The sequence below is a fragment of the Arvicola amphibius genome, chromosome 6 (genome assembly GCF_903992535.2).
Source record: "Arvicola amphibius chromosome 6, mArvAmp1.2, whole genome shotgun sequence".
In the NCBI taxonomy this organism is placed as follows: domain Eukaryota; kingdom Metazoa; phylum Chordata; class Mammalia; order Rodentia; family Cricetidae; genus Arvicola; species Arvicola amphibius.
In genome coordinates, this window is record NC_052052.2 from 123,603,109 (window position 1) to 123,624,485 (window position 21,377).

At 39.8% G+C, this 21,377-nt stretch overlaps 1 protein-coding gene across 1 annotated transcript; it reads left to right on the forward strand.

The window, feature by feature from the left end:
• The first annotated feature begins 8,667 nt into the window (after positions 1-8,667).
• LOC119816523 (vomeronasal type-1 receptor 4-like) lies at positions 8,668-9,606 on the forward strand. The gene has a single exon (XM_038333268.1). The coding sequence runs from the start codon at positions 8,668-8,670 to the stop codon at positions 9,604-9,606; it is 939 nt and encodes a 312-aa protein (XP_038189196.1).
• Positions 9,607-21,377: the final 11,771 nt, after the last annotated feature.

The following is a 21,377-nucleotide window of genomic DNA, read 5'->3' on the forward strand; positions in this document are numbered from 1 at the left end:
TATTTATAAAAAAAAATCAACAGTAGAAATCCCCCCCCCCAGTTAAGGGAAAAATCAAAAGTGTAAATGCCCCACTGATAACTCTGGGGTGATTGCTCCCTGGCTCCCTTACTGGAGCCTCTTTCAGATTTGTGCCCTCCTTTGTCTGAAGATTTCCCTAAAGTATGGGTAAGGAATTTGATGATCAATCTAATCTTGAAATCTCGACATTTTTTAATGAAGGCTTAGGAGAGCCGGTGGAAAAGTTAAGTTTAGAACCCAGTCAAGCTAGGGCATGGCAGGGCAAAAAAATCATTTATCAACCATTCCCAGCCTCATGAGCTGAGCTTGGTATTTCCAGTACAATTTCAACAAAGTCAAAACGTTTATCAGTAATTTTACATGGTTATAATGATAGATTATTTTTAAAGGCCTGTGCTTCCTATGGTACTGTTGGATATTGTTATGTATACCTTCCTGGTTAGAATAATACTGCACAATAGCTGCCATATGATTTACGTATAACTGATAAAATGGGTCTTAGCCCTTCCCAATTCTCCAGTGATAAAGGTGGCTTTACTTTCATGAAGTCCTTGAAAAGGTTCAATAAATAGGACTGAGGGTGATTCTGGAAATTCTACATATGAAATTATGATAGTAGTTGCTAGATGGGTTGCAACAAATGATCAGTAGCAAGATATTCCTCCCGCAGGCCTTCCAGGCTATCGCTTCCTGGAAGAAAAGTGATACAGGTCCTATCTTTGGTTGTAGTTATATAAAAAACTATAGTAGGTCCTTCTCCGAGCCTCTGCTGATTTTGTAGGGAGACTCAAAGATTCCATTGAAAAAAAGTTAAAGGGAATCAAATTCAAAAGCTATTATTGCAACATCTGGCTTTGATAAAGTCAATGAAGATTACCAAGGATTAATCAGGAGACACACACACACACACACACACAGAGAGAGAGAGAGAGAGAGAGAGAGAGAGAGAGAGAGAGAGAGAGAGAGAGAGACAGAGAGAGAGAGAGAGACAGAGAGAGAGAGAGAGAGGAGAGAGAGAAAGAGAGAGAGAGAGAGAGAGAGAGAGAGAGAGAGAGAGAGAGAGAGAGAGAGAGAGAGAGAGGTAGTTATGTAAAAATGTGGAAACTACAAACATAAAGCAAAATTAGCTGCTTTAGAAACATATGCCGTTCAAGAACAAATGTCAGCAAAATGTTTCAATTATGGCTGACATAGCCACTTAAAGAAACAATGTAAATTGCCTTTGTAACAACTGAATTCTCAGAGTCAAGGAGCCAGCGTATACCCTAAATGCAAAAATGTCAAACACTGGTCTATGGAATGCCACACTAAATCTGAGGACAGCAGCTCATTACTTAGCAACAATAGCAATACTAACCTGCAGTTCCAAAGTAGATTGAAGGTCCTCCCTCAGGCCTCACAAAGCTAGAGGGTTAAATCCAAAAATGATAACATTTGTACCAACTTCAGGTGGTAATCAATTCTATTCTTTTATTACAGGCTGCTACTCAAGGAAATGCTACCACTGACATTCATTGTCCTAAAGACATGCCGTTTTTCCTCTTCAATGACCTTTTACATTATACACAGGATATTGGGGACCTAAACTGCCTGGAACAGCTGGACTTTTATTAGGTCACAATAGTTTATCTATGAAAGGAATCACAGTCCATACAGAAGTTATAGATAAGGATTATATAGGAGAAATTTTAATCGTGATCCCAGTGCCCACTGACTGGCAACTAAAGCAGGAGACAAAATTGCATTGTTATAATTATTGCCTTATATAGGCCCTTTGCAGAAAAATGTACTTTGTGAAGGAGTATTTTGTAGTATAGATAAAACTGTAGCTTTCAACACTTTACTTTATGAATGAATAGAATATTATTAGGAGTCATTTTATAACTACATTTTTTTTCTTTTCTTAAACCAGTAGTACTTGGTTTTACTCTAGATCCCTGATAATCTGTTCTCAGGTTCTTGGTCACCTGAGCAGTATTGGGCATGGCTTTCATCTCATGGACACCTTAAGTCAAATCAGTCATCACTTGGTTACTGCCACAAGCTTTGTTTTACCCTTACCTTGACATTTCTTGCAGGCAAGATACCACTGCAGATAAAGGGTCTGCGGCTGGCTTGGTGTTTACGTTTCTCTTTTAAAAGCATACAAAGTATATTCCTGCACCTAAGAAACTGACACATAGGAGTAAAGCCTCTATGTAGGCAACAACTCCACCTGTCCATTTTAATGAGCTAAGTAGGTGTTGTCTTCAGCAATGAGGCCTTGCTATGAGTTTGAGAGGAACAACCTACAGTCTTGGCAGCAGCCTGGGTTGTTTGGATTCCCATCATGCCCATTTGGCCAACAACTCTTATTTTTAAATTCCTATCGATCTTGACATATGTAATATCTACCTTTGTTTCCATGTTTCTGGACTCCCCTTTCAATAGGAAGGATAGAAATCCTGGTTTCCTCAAAAGCTGTCATTTCTTTTATAGAGAAGGACGTTTAGCTTCTGTTACGTGCCAGTTGCACCTATATGTATGGAGACAGCACGATTGAAGGCATATAGTAAGAGCCTGCACTCATCTCACAAGGACACCCTGTGGTGCTTTCTTTCAAGAATAAAATGATGATACCATCGTTTTAATCTCAGTCCTGAACCCACCTTTATTTACATCATGTTGGATTTGGGATAGGAAGAACCTCCAGGGAACTAGCTTGAAAAATACACAGAAGGACCACTCTAGGAGACACCTAAGTTAAATAGTACCCTTAAAATTTGCTAAGTAAAGATTTCTCTTAGAATAAAAATTTTGCTTTTAGAATGCCAATTGGGGAGTCATTTATATTTCAAGTCCCACATGATATTTAAAGTATTTAATGGGCAGGAATGAATGAGTCAGTTAGAGAAAAGTACTTTACACTGACAGGCACAGGTAGAACAAGGGACTTTAAATCATCCTGGTCCATATTTGGGACTTGCTCAGAAAGCAGAATCTTCAGTGCTTAGCCTCATTTATTTTACTCCTGTGCAATGAGGGATTTTGGAAAGAAAAGCAAGAGACCTGGTCTATGTATCAGAAGTAGATTCTGTCCAGATTACAGTTTGGCACTTTGAGATGATGAAAACCAGTCAGAAAAGGGAGGGCTCTCCTTACACAGAAACTTAAGTTAGTTGTTCATTTTCTCAACTCTTGTTTTTCTTGTCAAAAATAATTAAACCATAATTAATCTTGAAATAACTGCTGAGAAAAACAGATGTAGTAATCGTGGAGAGAGGGAAGCTGTACTTCAGGGACCGGGGCTCTGCAGAGGCTTTCCTTCCCCTGACACCGTGACCACATGAAACTTGAAGTCTGCAATACCTGATGGAAGCCAAGAAACCCACAAAATCCTGACAGTTCAAATATGACCTGGGAAAGTGTTACCTTCCCAGAGCTGCCCCACATCCTGTCTGCACCACAGAGGTCCAGGTGAGTACATGGAGGTAAGATCTTTCATCCCCTCAGCTGTGCCATGGAGAGTTTCGTTAAAGTAAAAGATTCTCTCTGACTAATCTAGGGAGCAGGTTCCAGGCTCTGTGATCCTCAGGACCTCCACTTTCCTTCTGTCCCTGGCTCCAGAAAGATCAAAGGAGACTAGTTCCTGGAGATGCAGAGATGGAACAGAAATGCCGAGGCCTCGCTATCCATCCTCAGGCTGGAGAATCCTGACAGAGCTCTGGGTGGACCTTAGCCTAAGTTACCTTTCTAAATGGATCAATAAGATAGAAAAGATTTTTGGAAGTCTGTCAAACCCTGGAGATGATCACAATACATTACTGTAATGTCAGCACTAGAGAAACTGAGGCAAGGGAATTGGGCAGGGCCAGTCTGGTTTACAGAGGGAGATTCTCTCTCAAAAATAACTAGATAGGTGAAAGACAAAGACATCTTTCTTTCAGGTGTCAGTTTGCCAGCACTGTGACTTCAACAGGGTCACTAGTGTTTGTAACATTTATACTTTTCTCTTTTGGTGCATTTTCATGTTTCTAATATTGGCATAGTTTTACAACAGCCTTCTAACTACCAGTTTGAACATTTCTGTCTGTACCCATCTTTAAAGGCTCCTGATTTTTATTACAAACTATTTTAATACTTGTCTTAAATTCAGTCATTTTATTTCTTACTGGGTGAAGAATACAACACTCAGTGTAACAGTTATCGTTACCGTCTTGAGAACTCTGCTATTTAGGATCCAGGCTGTGGAGGAGGACATCCTGAAACAGTTCATCTTAACTTTATGCCATGCTAAGGAGCAAAGAACAATAATCTTTTTAGTTTGGTCTGTTTGCCTGCTTGCTAGCTTCCTTTAGAGAAAACCAGGATGGGTGGGTGTAACTTACTTCGGGCTCTTGGACATTAGACTCGCCTGACATCACCCATCCATCCAAACACAAGTCCATGCTGTCTTTCAAATCCATTTCCTTTAGCATTTCCCAAATACTGTGGAAGATGAGACACCTCTTCCTCCACTGACAGTGACTTCAGTAGAAAAGTATCAGTTATTATAAGATTAGAGCCTGGTCTCAAATATGACTTACATCTTGGAAAGGAGAAGACTATAAAATAGGAATTTCCCCCCAAAGCAAGGATTAAACAAACAGAAAAATGTTTATATCTTTTGTCAGTACTTGAGTGAACTGACAATAGGGATTTTGACAGATTCCAATCACTGACAAAACAATTTTTTATTCTAAATATGTCAATGAATACTGTTGTACTGTTGAGGATCAGCCTTGACAAAAATACCTTTTGCCAGGGTAGGAGCATGAGAATTTAGAAATATAAGTAAAGAATATGGAGACTCATAAAAAAAATAAGAGAACAGAAACCATAGAATGTATTGGGAGAACATTCCAGTAAGTAGTGAAAATTGCCTGCATTTATTTTTCCACAACTTTTATAACCAAACTAAACAGAGGAGGTTGGGGGAGAGAGAAGTTAACAAAAGACTTTTTAACATGCTATGTAGGACAACTCAAGCAGTCAATTGCTTTATCACTCTGAGATATCAAATCATTAGCATTTTGTTGTTTAAGCAGTGAGCTGTTCTAGACCACTCCCCTGGTGACCACACAAAGGAAGGAGCAGAAGTCCAGGGTGATATGGACCTACTTGAATGAGCTCTTTCAATATTAAAGGAACCAAGCAATCAGATCCTGAGTTAAGATGTGCAGCTAAGCTTGTTGATCATTTGAGCAAACTCCAACTCTGTGACTGCAAGACAAGGTGGAAATGGGCCCACATTTTTGGCCCTCCACAATTCCTTCCTTTTTATTAATTTTAATAAAGCCTGTAATTCTGCAACGAGACAGATGATAGCATCTGCCTTAGGTGAACACTTTCCTATATCCCAGACTTAGCCGTCTTTGGCACATGTATTTTAATTATACATGCCTATGTCTTAGTGTCCTGGGAGGAAAAAGGATCAAACCTGTCAATGATTGCTGACCTCTGTAAAAAAAAAAAAAAAAAAAAAAAAAAAGGTTAAGGGAAGAAGTACCTCTGGGCTCTGTGTCTCTAAGGCAAATTTTTGTTAAGAGAGTTTATTTGCAATTAGATAATGTTTTGTGAATAAATGTGCTCCTATAGTCTTTTAATTAAAGGAGAGGAGGACCACCAGGGTTGAGAATGCCTTTTTCAATTGGTCTGGAGTGTTTTTTAATAATTTTTTGTCATATTAAAAATCTAATTTTTTATTAAATATGTCAAATTTAAGTCCTCATAGGAAAGATCAAGCTTATTTTTTTTTAAAAAAATTTATGGTAAACTAAAGCAGTTACAAACTTTACCAGGTCAATATCATAATTTTAGAGTAGAAATTAACACTAAACACACAATTTGTCATATTACAATTTTTTAAAAACCAGTTTAATCTAAAGACAAGAAAAGTTTTTTTTTTTTTTTTTTTTTGATGGGTGAAGTCCAACCACATTGCTCTTTTAAGTAATTGTCTCAGTCTCTGAGCAAAGCCGTTAGGTCACCCTCCTCATATTTGAAGAGGGGCATTAGTCACTCCTTGGAATGAGTCCTTTTCCCCTGAGGGGAAAATTGAGGTCTCAGATTTTAGGTCTAATATTTTAACAGTAGGTTGAATACCATACTGTCAAAATGAGTTTTGTGTCACAAAGAGTAAAACAGTCAAATGTTTAGTCTGTAATTTTGGTCCGGCTCCAAGGTAAAGAGGACTCATGAGGTCTGGAAATCTGTGTAGCGAGTCTATCAAGGGCCAGTTGAGGAGCAGAAGGAGGGAGAACATGAGCAAGGAAGTCAGGACTGCGAGGGATGCTCCCACCCACCGAGATGGTGGGGCTGATCTAATCGGAGCTCACCAAGGTCAGCTGGACTGGGACAGAAAAAGCACGGGATAAAACCAGACTCCCTGAACATGGCAGACAATGAGGGCTGTTGAGAAGCCAAGGACAATGGCACTGGATTTGGATCCTACTACATATACTGGCTTTGGCGGGGCCTAGCCTGTTTGGATGCTCACCTTCCTGGACCTGGATGGAGCGGGGAGGAACTTGGACTTCCCACAGGGCAGGGAACGCTTACTGCTCTTTGGACAGGAGAGGGAGGGGGAGTGGAGGGAGAGGGGGTAAATGGGAGGCGGGGAGGAGGCGGAAATTTTTAATAAAAAAATAAAGAAAGAAAGAAAATAAACACACAAATCATTAAAAAAAGAGCATAGAAATCACTAGTTGTCGCCATGATCTTTTTTTTTTCTTGTTAGACTGCAGTAAATGGTTGTCAAGATTATTGGCTTAGGTACCCTTTTCTCGGTCTGCAGCATGTTCCTATGAAGAGGGCAGGATTATGGTCTTAGGAACCTCTTTTTTTTTTTTATGGAGTCATTAGTGGTTGTGATGTATGTATGGTATCAGGGTTTCTAGGACTCACTGAAACAGGCAATAATTAACTCTTTTCTATAGGAACAATTGAAAGCAACAACTGTCATTTCAAGTCATGAGGCCACAAGGAAACAAACCTCAGAACAAGGCTAGATTGATGAAGGTCACTCATACGATCATCGGGATATAGATAATTAAAGCAATTCTGTGAGTTTATCAGGAATCAGGTTAGTGAACAGAGGCACTGCAAGTACTCAGAACACAAAAAACCAAGCAGATACTGTAATATAAAGATCCCTATTATCCTAGAAAAGGTTGTCCAAAGCTTACCACAAATTCCTGAGAAACAAATGAGAATGGATCTCCAGAACTAGAGGAATAACATCCTACCCAGATTCAAATTCTGGAATCAGCTCAGACTGGAGTATAAAAAAGCAGCTTGCCTGACAAACAGGTTGGAAGAAATGCAGGCTGCAAAACCAGCTGACATAATTGCTCCTCAAAAGACCCCCACAGAAGCCGGGCGGCGGTGGCGCATGCCTTTAATCCCAGCACTTGGGAGGCAGAGGCAGGCGGATCTCTGAGTTCGAGGCCAGCCTGGTCTACAAGAGCTAGTTCCAGGACAGGCTCTAGAAACTACAGGGAAACCCTGTCTCGAAAAACCAAAAAAAAAAAAAAAAAAGACCCCACAGAAGCAAATGATACCTTGACCTCTTAGATAGTGGGATCCCTGCTCACACCAGTTGCCCCAACTTACTGTGCTACATGCAGTTGAAATTGAGGACTCATGACTCACAAAATGCACTCCTCTCATGGCAGTATATACTCCCTCATTAATTCCATTTAGGTTTACCTTATCAGGATCACCTGGTTCAGAGCTGTTCCATATTCTCTCAGAAGTCCCGAGGTAACTCAGTGGGGTTACAGATGCCCTGAAGTCATCCGCTAGAATCACAGAATCACAGCTCTCTACTCTGTTCTAGGAAGCAACAGAGGGTTCTTTCTGCTAGACACCATCCCTAGCTGCAGCCTGGCAGTTACATGAAAATTTTCAGGTTATATTTTGATAATTCAGCCTTAACTGTAGGGCTCTATCTGAATTAAGTTGTGCAATTGAACTTGACATTGAGAACTACTTTTTAAAAAATGACCAGTAAATATTCATAATGAGTGAAATCACAGAATTATCAGCACAAAAACCTTAAAAATATTAAGAGGTAGAATTAAAATTATAAAGCCTAGAAGTCAAGTGCAAATCTAGAAATTGTTACAATAATTAGGATGCAAATAAGAAAGGAACCTGTGCCTTTGGAAATTCGGTGGAAATATCATGAAATGGAGAGAAAAAGAGGTTTGATTGGGAAAATTTGCAGTTCAATTCAGTTGTACTTAGAGTTAACTTGTTAATCCACACATGTACACAGACAGACAGACCAAGAAACAGACAGAGAGACACACACACCCAAATACACATTTTAACAAGTTAATTTTGTTAGTATAGAGCTAGCACATATCTCCTTTAAAAATCTTAGGGTTTCATTCCAGTTCCCAAGCTCCCCTTCCAGAGCACACACATAACTCAGGGTCCACAGGGAAGAGGAGGAGCTCAGGGCCCCAGTCTACATCAGCACATGTGTCCATCACTGACTCTCGTTCACCAGAAAATGCTATTGTGTGAAATGTTTTTCAGATAAATGTCTAGCATTGCTGATGCCTTCTTGGAAAACCCTTTGTATCCTGAATACAAGATTTTCTACCCAGGAAGGAAGAAATGCTTTTGAAATTTATTAAGCAAATAGTTTTCCTCTTCATGACTGTGTTTGGCACTCTAGGAAACATTTATATTTCTGTGAATTATGTATTCAGTTGGTTTGGAGGCCCTGAGAAGAAACCCATACACCTTATTCTCATCCACTTGGCTTTCACAAACATCATAATGCTTCTTGCAAAAGGATTGCCAAAGACAATGGCAGCTTTTGGTTTGAGAAACTTCCTAGATGACATAGGATGTAAGATCCTCATTTACCTGACAAGGGTGGCCCGTGGGGTCTCCATCTGCACCAGCAGTCTCCTCACTGTGGTCCAGGCCATCATCATCAGTCCCAGAGCATCTGGGTGGAGGATGCTCAGACCAAAGTCTGCATGGCACATCCTTCCATTCTTTCCATTCTTTTGGATACTCAATGCTTTAATAGGTATGAACCTAATCCATTCCGCCACAAGTACAAGCCTGAATATATCAGAGCTTAAGAATAAAGACAGCTATTGTTATTTTATGCAAGAAAGTCAGAAAACAAAATGGATTGCTCTCCCTCTCATGGTCCTGAGAGATGCTGTGTTTCAGGGAGCCATGGGAGGGGCCAGTGGCTACATGGTACTTCTTCTCCACAAGCACCACCAGCATGTCCTCTACCTTCAGAACTCTGAGCTTCTCTGCAGAACTCCCCCTGAGCTGAGAGCTGCTCAGAGTGTCCTCCTTCTGATGCTCTGTTTTGTTTTCTTCTATTGGGCTGACTGTGCTTTTTCTCTACTTTTAAGTCTCTCTTTAGTGAACAATTCCTTGATGGTAAATATTAAAGAATTTATGGCCCTTGGTTATGCAATTTTTAGCCCTGTAGTGTTGATTCACAGGGAAGGACTTCTGCCTGAGTGGTGGCATGCTCAATGGGAGAAATTGAGAAAGTGTCTCTCTCCTTTATCTGTTCAATGAATGTAAAAGCACTCTCAGTTTTACAGTATCTTAAGTAAGACAAAAATCTCATAAAATATTTTAAGTATGTGTTTATTCTTACACAATCTTCCTAGTAACTCACAGTCTTAAGCTGAGAGATCATAGTAAATTACATTGATAAATGAAACCTTATTCTCCACTTTTCCTCTCTTTTGAAGGGATTTTTAAAAATTCATATATTTGCATTGCATATGGATAATTTATATGCATTATGTTTTTGTAGCACATCCATGCCTGGTTCCTTGTAAATGGTAGAAGAGATCATCAGACACCCTGTGACTGACTGGAGTTAGAGAGGTTGCTCTGAACCAAAGTGTGGTTGCTAAGAATTGAACCTGGGTCTTCTAGAAGACAAGCTATTGCTCTCAACTACTAAGTCATTTTTCCAGCACAGAGAAAATGCTCTTAATTATATTTTGTAAAACTGATTTTACTATCACCATGATGGGAAACACACATAAATTTATGTAAATGGAGACTGAGCATTGTTTTCCTGGCTGCCCAAAATGAATAATCACACAGAAACTATACTAATTGCAACACTTCCCCCTGATGGCTCAGCTGGATTTCTAGCTAGCTCTTACATCAATCCATTTCTATAAATCACCATGAGGGTGTGGCCTTCTAGTAAGGTTCCCATGCCTTTCTCCTCCAGGGCCTACAAGGCAACTGCCTGACTCTGCCTTCTTTCTCCCTTTGTTCAGTTTAGTTTCCCCGCCTAGCTATATTCTGCCCGGACATTGAACAAAGCAGCTTCTTTATTAAGCAATGATAATAAAACATATTCAGAGCATAACAAGGGGAATCCCACATCAAATTTGATATTTTTTTTATCAATTCTATATAGTGATTTAATCATGTTATACAAAGAAATTCGTATCTTGTACCTAATGCTGTACTTGCTGAATGTTAGTTTAGCTATGATGGAATTTTGAGATCCTTCAAAGTGTCTGGATGTTTCCATCTGAAGAAAATATTTTACAGAATTTTGAATAATTCTGTTAACTATGTCCACTTCCTTAAATCTCAATGCACCAGTCAGAGAACTTAAATGCACTGAAATATTTCTGTGGTCTTATATTCATGAAGGTTCTCTGCAGGAATGAAGATTGTCCATGGGGGATAAACTGGATAAGTTTTATTTTATATCCGTCTATAGTTTCTGTGTTGGGTAAAAAATGTGGATATGCATTTTTGTAAGATTAATGTGTAATGTGAAGCAGACTGAGGCTTGTTAGCAGCCACCCTTTGTTAATGCCTGGTTGCTGTCCACAACACTATCCAGCTGTTTGTCATCAAAGAGCTGCAAAAGGATCTGATTCTACATCCATTTAAGTGAAGGATTCACCACCTGATTTCTTAACTTAGATCCACACAATAAGATATCAACATGGTTCTAAGAATCTGATAGACCCATTCTGAAAAATAGTAATTGATATAATCATTGAACATGAAATTGTAGAATCACTAGAGGTGGTTTTATGCCGTATTTAAAAATAAATGCTCTGTCATATCTGACTAAACACTGGTAATAACCTTTTGGGTGCATCATGGCTCTACTTTACAATGATATATATGCTTTTATATTTTGTTTGGTTGCACTATATATACAAAACATTTAAGTGATGTGTATTGTATTGTGCTACAGATTATTAAATAGCATGTTCTTCCACTATATTTATTTTATGTATGTGTCTCTTTGAGTGTGTGCCACATTTGTACAGTTCCCCACACAGACCAGAAGAGGGCACTGACCACAGGGAGCTAGAGTTACAGGCAGTCATGAGTCCTAGATGTGAGGGCTGGGTAAGGAACCAGGGTCCTCTGCAAGAGGAGCAGATCTCCTAACCATCCCTCCAGCTCCGTCTCACATTCCTCATGTAGTGTGACTTGTTTGTAGGGAACATCTACTACTTCTCCGAGTCTCACCCTCTTCTGTTACAGCTGTTTTTCCAGAAACTGACATGAAAGGTGAGGCTAACAGACACTTTGATGTCATTTGACTCAAAAGGAAGTGATGTGAGAACATGGAGAAAGAGTGGAGGGAATTGTGTTTAACCTGGATGATGGAGACAGTGTTCACCATTAAGAATAGGGAGGGTTATGGACAGAGGCCTTGGTGGGTAAAGCACCTGCCGAAAGGTCAGACAATTTGATCTATCTCTGATGAAGAAAACTGACTCCCACAGGATGTCTTCTGACCTCCATTTTCATGCTGAGACATACACACTTGAACTCACCATGAAAACTTTAATATAAAATAAAAATAGCAGACAGGAGATACATGAGTGCTGATACAGCATGAACAAGGATGGTCCGGACTCTGAGTGGCTCATAGAGTTGCTATTGTGAATTTTTCCCTAAAAAAAAGAGTAGATTGGAAAAAATATAAAATAAAAGCTTGATCAGAACATAAATTTTAATATATGGTAAAGATTCTAAATAAATATAGGATAGTGAAGGCAACATGGAAATAGTTATGCCTTTCAGGTAAAGCACATGGGATTGGACAGATGGATTAGTATAAATGACTTTATCATTTCCTTATGCTGGACACATTGGTTGTCACCAGCATTGACGTGTGGGACATTATGCTAAATTATATAGGTCAACTGCACATATACAAATTCCACTTGATATTATTAGTAAGTGGAAGGAACCTAATAGAACAGAGAATAAAGCATTCAGAGTGTGATGAGTAGCATACAGCCCTCAGAAACTGACACCATTTGTGAACCTGCTTGTGCCTGGTTCTTCCATATTATCAGAAATATGAAGCTGTGGCTGCTCAGAACTTGCCAGCCTTCACCTTCAAATTCTTCCTGTCATGTGACTTTTCCTAGGAAAACATTTTAAAAAAATCATTCACCTGAGATCATAGTAAAAACTCTTCAAGGAATTGGTTCCGTCTAAGCTGAATTTAGTGAACCAAGTTACTTGGATATCAGAATACATTGTAGTTTATAGGGCATGGGTGATTCAAATCCACCCGTATGATCAGAAATTCTAGCTCCAACATAGGTGACAACCTACAAAAAAAAGCGATGTGAGAAAAGATCCCAAGCCTCAATCAAGATTCTACCCCTATGCACTGCACCAAGGCAATTAACAGCTACGGCAGGAAGAAGAAAAGGCTGGAATCTTAGGTGAAGCTGTGGAAACGGCCTCCATGTCCCTACGAGGGATCCTAACTGTCTCATTCCCAGTACCATAGGGCAGGCTACCACTCTACTGTGCCAAAGGCATTCTGTGGGCCTTCCAGTCACTGCTTCATGGTGGCCAATGGCCATGGACTGGCTAGTTCTGTCAACTTGACACAAGCTAGTATTATTTAAAATGAGGAAAGATCCATTGAGAAAATACCATCATAAGATCCAAATGTAGGGTAATTTCTTAATCACTGACAGATGGTGGAGTTCCCAGCCCTTTGGGGGTAGTACCATCCTTTGGCAAATGGTACTGAATTTTATACAAATGTAGGCTGAGCAACCATGGTGAAGAAGCCACTAAACAGCGCCCCTCCATAACCTCTGCATCAGCTCATGCCTCCAGGTTCCTGCACTAGCTGAGTTCCTGTCCTGATGCCTTGATGACAAACGGTGATGTGGAAGCATAAACCAAACAAACCCTTCCCTGCATTAAAGAACATGACAGAGGAATAGAGTAGTTTGGAAATTCTGAGTGCTTGAGGAAACACTCCAAGAAAATAGGACAAACATCTTCTCTCTCTGTTTCTCCAAATCACAGAAATGTTCTTGGAATGTGTTTCCATGCTCCGTCCAGGCATAGCACAATGGAGTGGGTTTATTTCTGATTGCTTCTTGTTGCTTGTTATTGATAATCACTTAAATGTTAAAAAGTCCTTTGTGTGCTTCTGTGAAGAACATGATTTTGCCATGCTCAGCTTGTCTTTGCCAGTGTACACAGCGTGACCTCATATGGACTTTCTTACCCTCAGAGTATAACTTGTCTGCTGCTCTGAATAAAGTTGGCTGCTGCATGAGACTCCAGTCCACCTCCTTCTCCCAGGTCCCGGTACCTCTGGAGGGTGACAAGTGGTGCCTGAAAAGGGACCTGAAATTGGCTATGAAATCAGAGAGTGGGGCCCCTCACAGAAGGAGATGAGGGAGAATAATGGGGCAGACGCCAGGCAAGGCTTCATCTTATGTTGAGTTTGTGCTTCATTTTGTAAAGAAAGGAGGAGCAAAATCATCACTATTGAGTTGTTTTCAAGTTGTTTGTGAGCACAAGCCCTGGCTTTCAGAAGTAGGAACTTTAGAGGAGGAAGTATGGGACAGAGTCCCAAAACCACACTGAAAAGACAAGGTGGAAAAGATCCCCGTTCAATTCTGGGTCACTTTGACATTAATCTGAACAGTTATAAAAATCCTTTGGGAAGATAAGGGTATTATTAATAACGAGAAAGAGATGGCTAATTCCTTTCATGACTAAAAGCTGGATGATAAAATCTTAAAACTGATTTTAAAAAAGAGACAAGATTTTTCCCATTTAGGCAAAATCGAAAGTGAAAATGCCCCACTGACAACTCTGGGGGTGATGCTCCCCGGCTCCCTTACTGGAACCTCTTTCAGATATGTGCCCTCCCTTGTCTGAAGATTTCCCTAAAACATGGGTGAGGAATTTGATAATCAATCTAATCTTCAAATGTTGACATTTCTTAATGATGATTTAGGAGAGTCTGTGGACAAGCTAAGTTTAGAACCCAGGTAAGCTAGGTCATGGTAGAATTCATTTATCAATTCCTCCCCAGCCTTATGAGCTGAGCTTGGTATTTCCAGTACAATTTTGACAAAGTCAAAATGTATGTCAGTGATTGAACTTCGGCATAATGAAAGAATTTTTTAAAGGCCTGTGCTTCCTATGGGACTGTTCCATATTGTTATGAATATCTTTCTTGTTAGAAGAAACTATACAATGATTGCCATGATTTTTATATAATTGCTAAAATTGCTCTTAGCCCTTCCAAAATTCTCCAATGGTAAATATGGCTTACTTTCATGAAAAGTTTCAATAACTAGGACTAAGGGCTTATCCTGGAAATGTCACATATGAAATGCTGACAGGAGCTGGAAGATGGGTTGTCACAAATTATCAGTCTCACAATATTTCTCCCACAGCCCTTCTGCTTGTCAGGAGTGTAGCTATAGCTGCCTGGATGAAAATTGACACAAGATCTGACTTTGGATCTAGTTATATAAAACTAAACTAGGTCCTTCTCTGACCCTCTGCTGATTTTGTAGGGAGACTGTAGTGACAAGACATTCTACAAATGGTGCCCACGTAGATAACTGAATCCACAGAAAGCTTGAGAAAGCTTGGGAAAGAATAGAGTAAAGCATGTTTTCTTGGTGGCAGCAATTTCTTGGGTCTGCTCTGCTTGCTAGAGGCAACCAAACACTCTCATCTAAGAGAGGCTTCCTGACTCAGCTTTAGCTGCAAAACCCTGCAGCTCTTTTAAGAGGTCCTGCCATGAAACACTTACATAGTGTTGATGAAAAGCCAACCGCATGCTTTTCAGTTTTCAGCTGCAGCAGGAAAAAAGTTGCACTGTTTTAAAATGCCGGTTTTCTGGGCCGTCCTGCCAGGGCAAACTCTGACTCTTTCAGGCAGGCAGTCCGACTGAGTGTGGTCTGTGGGCAGAATGCTGCAGCTTGCTTGCTGGCAGGGACCTTGAAACACTGTAGAGTTGTGGTGATAAACATGGCTGCAGCCGGTACCCCCTCCATGAGACGGGAATTGCAGAAAGCTAAGAAATGGGCTGTATCCAGCTGCCAAAGCCACAGCTTTAGTCCTACTGATATTGCTTGGTAAATTAAAGACTTAAGTGGTCACAAAAAGAGAGATATACAGTAAAAAAAAGATTCAAAGTCAAAGAAAAACTCTAAATGGTTTACAGCCTGTTAAAAATATGTGTAGGCTAAAGGTTAATGTTCTTAAAGTAAAAAAAAAAGAAAGAAAGAGAGTAGGTGGGTGTGGTGGTACACACCTTTAATCCCAACACTAGGGAGGCAGAGGTAGATTGACCTCTGTGGCTTCAAGGTGTGGCAGGACACACCTTTAATTCGAATGCCTGGGAGGCAGAGACAGATTGGACCTCTGAGTTCAAGGACAGCCTGGTCTACAGAGTTATTCCAGAACAAAGATATACAAAGAACCTGTCTCAAAAAGTAAAAATAAAAGAAATAGAGGTTAAAATAAAGTCACACAAAGATGGAAAATACACAGAGAATCTTGATACTGTATGCTATCATTCTCTCTTTGAATTGTTTGAATGCTGAGGAAGAAGCAACAGCTGCTAAAAGATACTTATTTATAAATGCTGCTGAATGAATCTAAGATAGACATTTTGAAAATACCTTGACTTCAAAATTTGGATCTAAGGTTATGATGCTTTGGAAAAGTTCATCTTTTGTTTTCGCAGAGGATGAGACCCTATGGATTGCTTCTATCCCAATATGGTATGATAGACCACGCCTTTCTTAAAGTTGTTGTGAACACCCTCAAAAAATTACTTCATTTAACTGCCTACTGAGATGAACCTAGCACACAGGTTATATGGTTATTATACCATGAAAGACCTGATTAACAGTGCCCCCATTCAGCACAAAGCAGTTTAGAGAGAAATAACTGCGCCCACATTCCCAAATATTGCTTATGAATGTTCTTTTACATTTAAAGGGGAGATGATATAGATATGAATAATCTGCATTGGTATGGGTTTTGCTTTATTAATAAAAATTCAAGGTCAATCTTGTTATATTTATTTCTGATCTTGATTAAGGTATTGTGATTGTGTAGTTCATTTAAAAATGTAATGTATAATTAGGAAAATAGGTTGCTAATGGATAATCATCGATAATCGAAAAGCTTGTAGTCACGTTAGTTAGGTTTTCTAGATATACAGAGATTTATTTCAGTTAGACAGGCTTTCTTCATATCTTTCAAAGACTACAGAATATGGCATTTTAAATGATTTAATAATTTAGGGATTTTCGTGACAATGAGACACGTCTGCTCCTGGCAGCACCAATCTATTTCAAGAGGAGAATGGGCATCGAAGAGGCTCCTTATGGAGTTTGATAGCCATTTGGGCAAGAAACTGCTCTTGCCTGGACTGCTGCATAAACTGGACACAAAGAACCCACAGAAAGAGGACTGCTGAACTTGCCTAAAGGTGAGATGGTCTTTGGGGTTCCTGATTCATGAAAGAGTCTGCAAGACATTCTGCAGGATACAGCAGATACTGACTGAACTGTCTTTGGAATTTCCTGCTTCGTGGAAATGTCTGCTGGAAACTAAGGGCCTGTAGGCCGAAGATGTATGCTCCAACGGTACAGAGGAACTTTGGGTGACTGTACAGGCAGCGAGATGTCTCTGTCATTTCTAGAGTTTTAGAAGTTGCTTATTTCTTGTTTACTTAGGTAGTATTATATCCTTCTGGAGTCTTTGATGGAGTTGAAGAATGGTTAGTTACAATTATAGTTTTCCTTAGTTATGATAAAAGATAAAATAGATCTAAATATTGTAATTCTTGCTTGATAACTGTTTTCTTATATGTAATTTTACTATGTTAAAGTTAAAGCCTTTCTTTTCTGTTTAAACAGAAAAGGAGAAATGAGGGAGGAAGGTCATCTGTCTATGTGTTACTTTCATTGGTTAATAAAGAAACTGCCTTGGCCCTTTAATAGGACAGAAAATTAGGTAGATGGAGTAGACAGAACAGAATTGTGGGAGAAAGAAAGCAGAGTCAAGCAGACGCCTCAGGCAGACGGCATAGCTCTCCTCTCCGAGATGGACGCAGGCTAAGATCCTTCCCTGTAAGACACCACCTTGTGGTGCTACACAGATTATTAAATATTGGTTAAAGCAAGATATGAGAATTAGCCAATAAGAGGCTGAAACTAATGGGTCAGGCAGTGTTTAAATGAATACAATTTGTGTGTTGTTATTTCGGATGTAAAGCTAGCCGTGTGGGATCCAGGCGGGATGAAAAGCAGGCCTGCTCGTCACGTCACTACAGGAGACTCAAAGATGCTATTGAAAATGAAAACCAAGTAAAGGGGATTAAATTCAAAAGCTATTATTTTTTTTTTTTTTTTTGGTTTTTCAAGACAGGGTTTCTCTGCAGCTCTTTTAGAGCCTGTCCTGGAACTAGCTCTTGTAGACCAGGCTGGCCTCGAACTCACAGAGATCCGCCTGCCTCTGCCTCCCAAGTGCTGGGATTAAAGCCGTGCGCCACCACCGCCCGGCTTCAAAAGCTATTATTAAAAGAGCTGGCTCTGATAAGGTCAAAGAAGTAATGAAGATTGTCAAGGATTAATCAGGACGAGAGAGAGAGATAGAGAGAGAGAGAGAGAGAGAGAGAGAGAGAGAGAGAGAGAGAGAGAGAGAGAGAGAGAGAGAGAGAAGAAATGTAGTTTTGTAAAAATGTGAGGACTTACAAACATAAGAGCATAATTAGCTGCTTTAGAAACATGCTGTTCAAGAACAAATGTCAGCAAAATGTTTCAATTAAGGCTGATATAGCCACTTAAGGAAACAATGTAAATTGCCTTTGTAACAAATTTATGCCCTAAATGCAAAGGAGGAAAGCTCTGGTCTATGGGATGCCACACAAAATTAGATAACAACAACACTCCATCACCCAGCAACAACAGCGATATCAACAAGTACCTGGGCAATGGACTGAAGGTCTTCACTCGGGCCTTACCAAATTAGAGGGTTAAATCCAAAACCAATAACATGTGTACCACCTTCAGATGGTAATCAAGTATATTCTTTTATTACAGGCTGCTACTCAAGGAAATTCTGCTATTGATATTCCTCATCCTAAAGACATGCCATTTCCCCTTTTCAATGAACTTTTACGTTATACACAGGATATTGGGAACCTATATACTGTCCGGGACAGTTGGACTTTTATTAGGTCACAATAGTTTATCTATGAAAGGAATCACAGCTCATACAGGAGTATTGATAAAGATTATAAAGGAGAAATTGTAATCAAGATCTCAGTGCCCACTGGCTGGCAACTAAAGCAGGAGACAAAATTGCACGGTGATTATTATTGTCTTATATAGTCCCTTTGCAGAAAAATATACTTTGTGAGGGAGTATTTGATAGTATAGATAACACTGTAGCTTTCAGCACTTTATTAAAGGAAAATTGTAAATCACATTTGGTTGAAAAATAAGAGAAAACACTTTTACAGGATTGATTCTGGAGCCGATGTCTCTATTATAACTATGGAAAATTGGCACCTGGAATCACCTGTTGTTGTTTTTAATTAAGTCTTTATATTCTATTTTATCAATAAAGATTTGGGAGCCAGATTCTGGGGTGAAAACCTGCTAGCTCCGAGAGGGAGAGAAAGCACCCAACTGCTTCCTCATCATCCCAGAAAAAGAGCTTTCTCCTATGCCATCTTAAAGAAAAACTCCAACCAGATGTCCCTCCCTCCTACTTCCTGTGCATCTTTCTCTGTCTCTCCTCTTGACTTCCTCTTGCTCTCCATGTTTTTGTTTCATGTCAGTCAGTTGCTTGTTCTGCCTCTTAACCTATAATTGATTTTATTTAATTTTATTTAATGTTGTTTACAATATTCAAACATTAAGTTAATCCAGGTTGTTAAAAACAGATTTTTATATTACCCTGAAACCCAAACCCCATAAAGACATTACTAAGAAAGAGAATTATCGACCAGTGTCACTCATGAACATTGGTGCCAAAATACTCAACAAAATACTGGCAAATCAAATCCAAGAACACATCAGAAAAATCATCTACTATGATCAAGTTGGCTTCATCCCAGAGATGCAGGGATGCTTCAACATATGAAAATCTAAAGAAACTGAATATAAAGTGTCCTTCTCTATCAGGGGGGAAGGGTGTGTGGAAGGAGTGGGAGGTGAGTGGGAAGAGGGGAGGAAGTGGGAATTCGGATTGGTGTTTTTTTAAAGTGATAAAATAAAATAATGATGAAAAATAAAGTAAAAAAAGAGATTAAAGCAGAGAACTCAATCCATGAACCAGCAAGTGAAAAATGAGAACTGGGGTGACTGTTCAAGTGTGCGGGTGCAGAGTGTGACAGTGGGAAGTAACACCACGATTATAATACCTGCAGGGAGCTTTAAAGGAAGGGATGAGGAAGGTGAAGCAGAAAAGCCTTAGTTTTTTTTTCTTGTGGCGCATGCCTTTAATCCCAGCACTCGGGAGGCAGAGGCAGGCGGATCTCTGTGAGTTCGAGACCAGCCTGGTCTACAAGAGCTAGTTCCAGGACAGGCTCCAAAGCCACAGAGAAACCCTGTCTCGAAAAACCAAAAAAAAAAAAAAAAAAAAAGGTATGGCAGTATGTAATTATAATGCTAGCAATGGAGAGATGAAGACAGATAGATATCTGGAGCTTGCTAGTCAGTGAGCCTAACCTACTAGGTGAGCACCAGTTCCCAATGAGAAAAACTCGTTTAGGGATTCCATGGACCCCTTTGACCAAGAACCCCCCCTTTTTTTTCCAATGTTTTTGTCAGTTGTGATATATGTAATGTACAACTTAGTTTCCCTGATCCTGGATGCCACATTCAATAGAGAAGACAGAAATTCTTTTTTTGTCCTCAAAAGCTGTCATTTCGTTTGCAGAAGAAGCATTTTCAGCTTCTATTATGGGTCAGGTGCACCTATGTGTATGGAGACAGCATCATGCAGGGCACAGAGTGAGAGGCATGGCCTCAGACTCATCTCCTATGTCAGCCCAATGGCGCTTTCTTCTCAAGAGCAGTGATGTCATCACTTCTAATCTTAGCCCTGTATATTTCTTTACATCATTGTCCATCTGGGACAGGTAGAGCCTCCTAGGAACTGGAACGGAATGTAAATAGAATGTCTGCCTTTTGTACACATAAGCATTAGAAATGTCACTGAAGTTTTATGATGAGTAAATATTGGTTTTGGAATAAGGCCAAGAAAGTATTCATTTCAAGTCCCACCTGACATTCAATGTGAAGGAATGAAAGAATCAGTTACAACAAAGACCTTCACTACAACGGGGAAAGGTAGAACAAAGAACTCAACTTGTTCTACGCCGTGTGTGAAACTTGCACATGAATGCCCAGGGTTGAGCATCATTCATTCTAATCCAGTCTAGGAATGGATTTAAGAAAGGAAAGCCAGTGACTTGATCTGTGTGTCAGAAGTTGGTCCATGCCAGGCCATAGCTTGACACAAGAAATTCTAAACTTGTCCTGGGCCATGGTTGGAATTTACTTACTAAGCAGAATTCTTAGAGCTGAGAATCATTTATTCTACTCCTGTTTAAAATGGGATTTAAAAAGGGACTTGGTCTGTCATTCAGAAGTTGGTCCCTGTCAGACCACAGCTTGGCACTATGGGAAGATGTAAAACATTAGGAGTTGCGGGGAGCTCCGTACACAGAAACGTAATTAGTTGTTCAGTTTCTCACTTCACATCCTTTCTCTAAAAATATAATCCCTAATTATGCTTGAAATTACTTGTGAGCAATGCAGATGTCTTAATTATGGAAAGAGGGAAAACTGTGCTTCAGGGACTGGGGCTCTGCAGAGGCCTTGCTTCCCCTGACACTGTGACCACATGAAACTTGAAGTCTGCAATATCTGATAGAAGCCAAGAGCCCACAAATCCTGAAGTACAAATATGACCTGGAAAGTGTCACCTTCCCAGAGCTGCTCCAGATCCTGTCTGCACCACAGAGGTGC

Coding starts and splice junctions, on each gene's coding strand:
- LOC119816523 (XM_038333268.1), top strand. CDS start 8,668: ATGCTTTTGAAATTTATTAAGCAAATAGTTTTCCTCTTCATGACTGTG.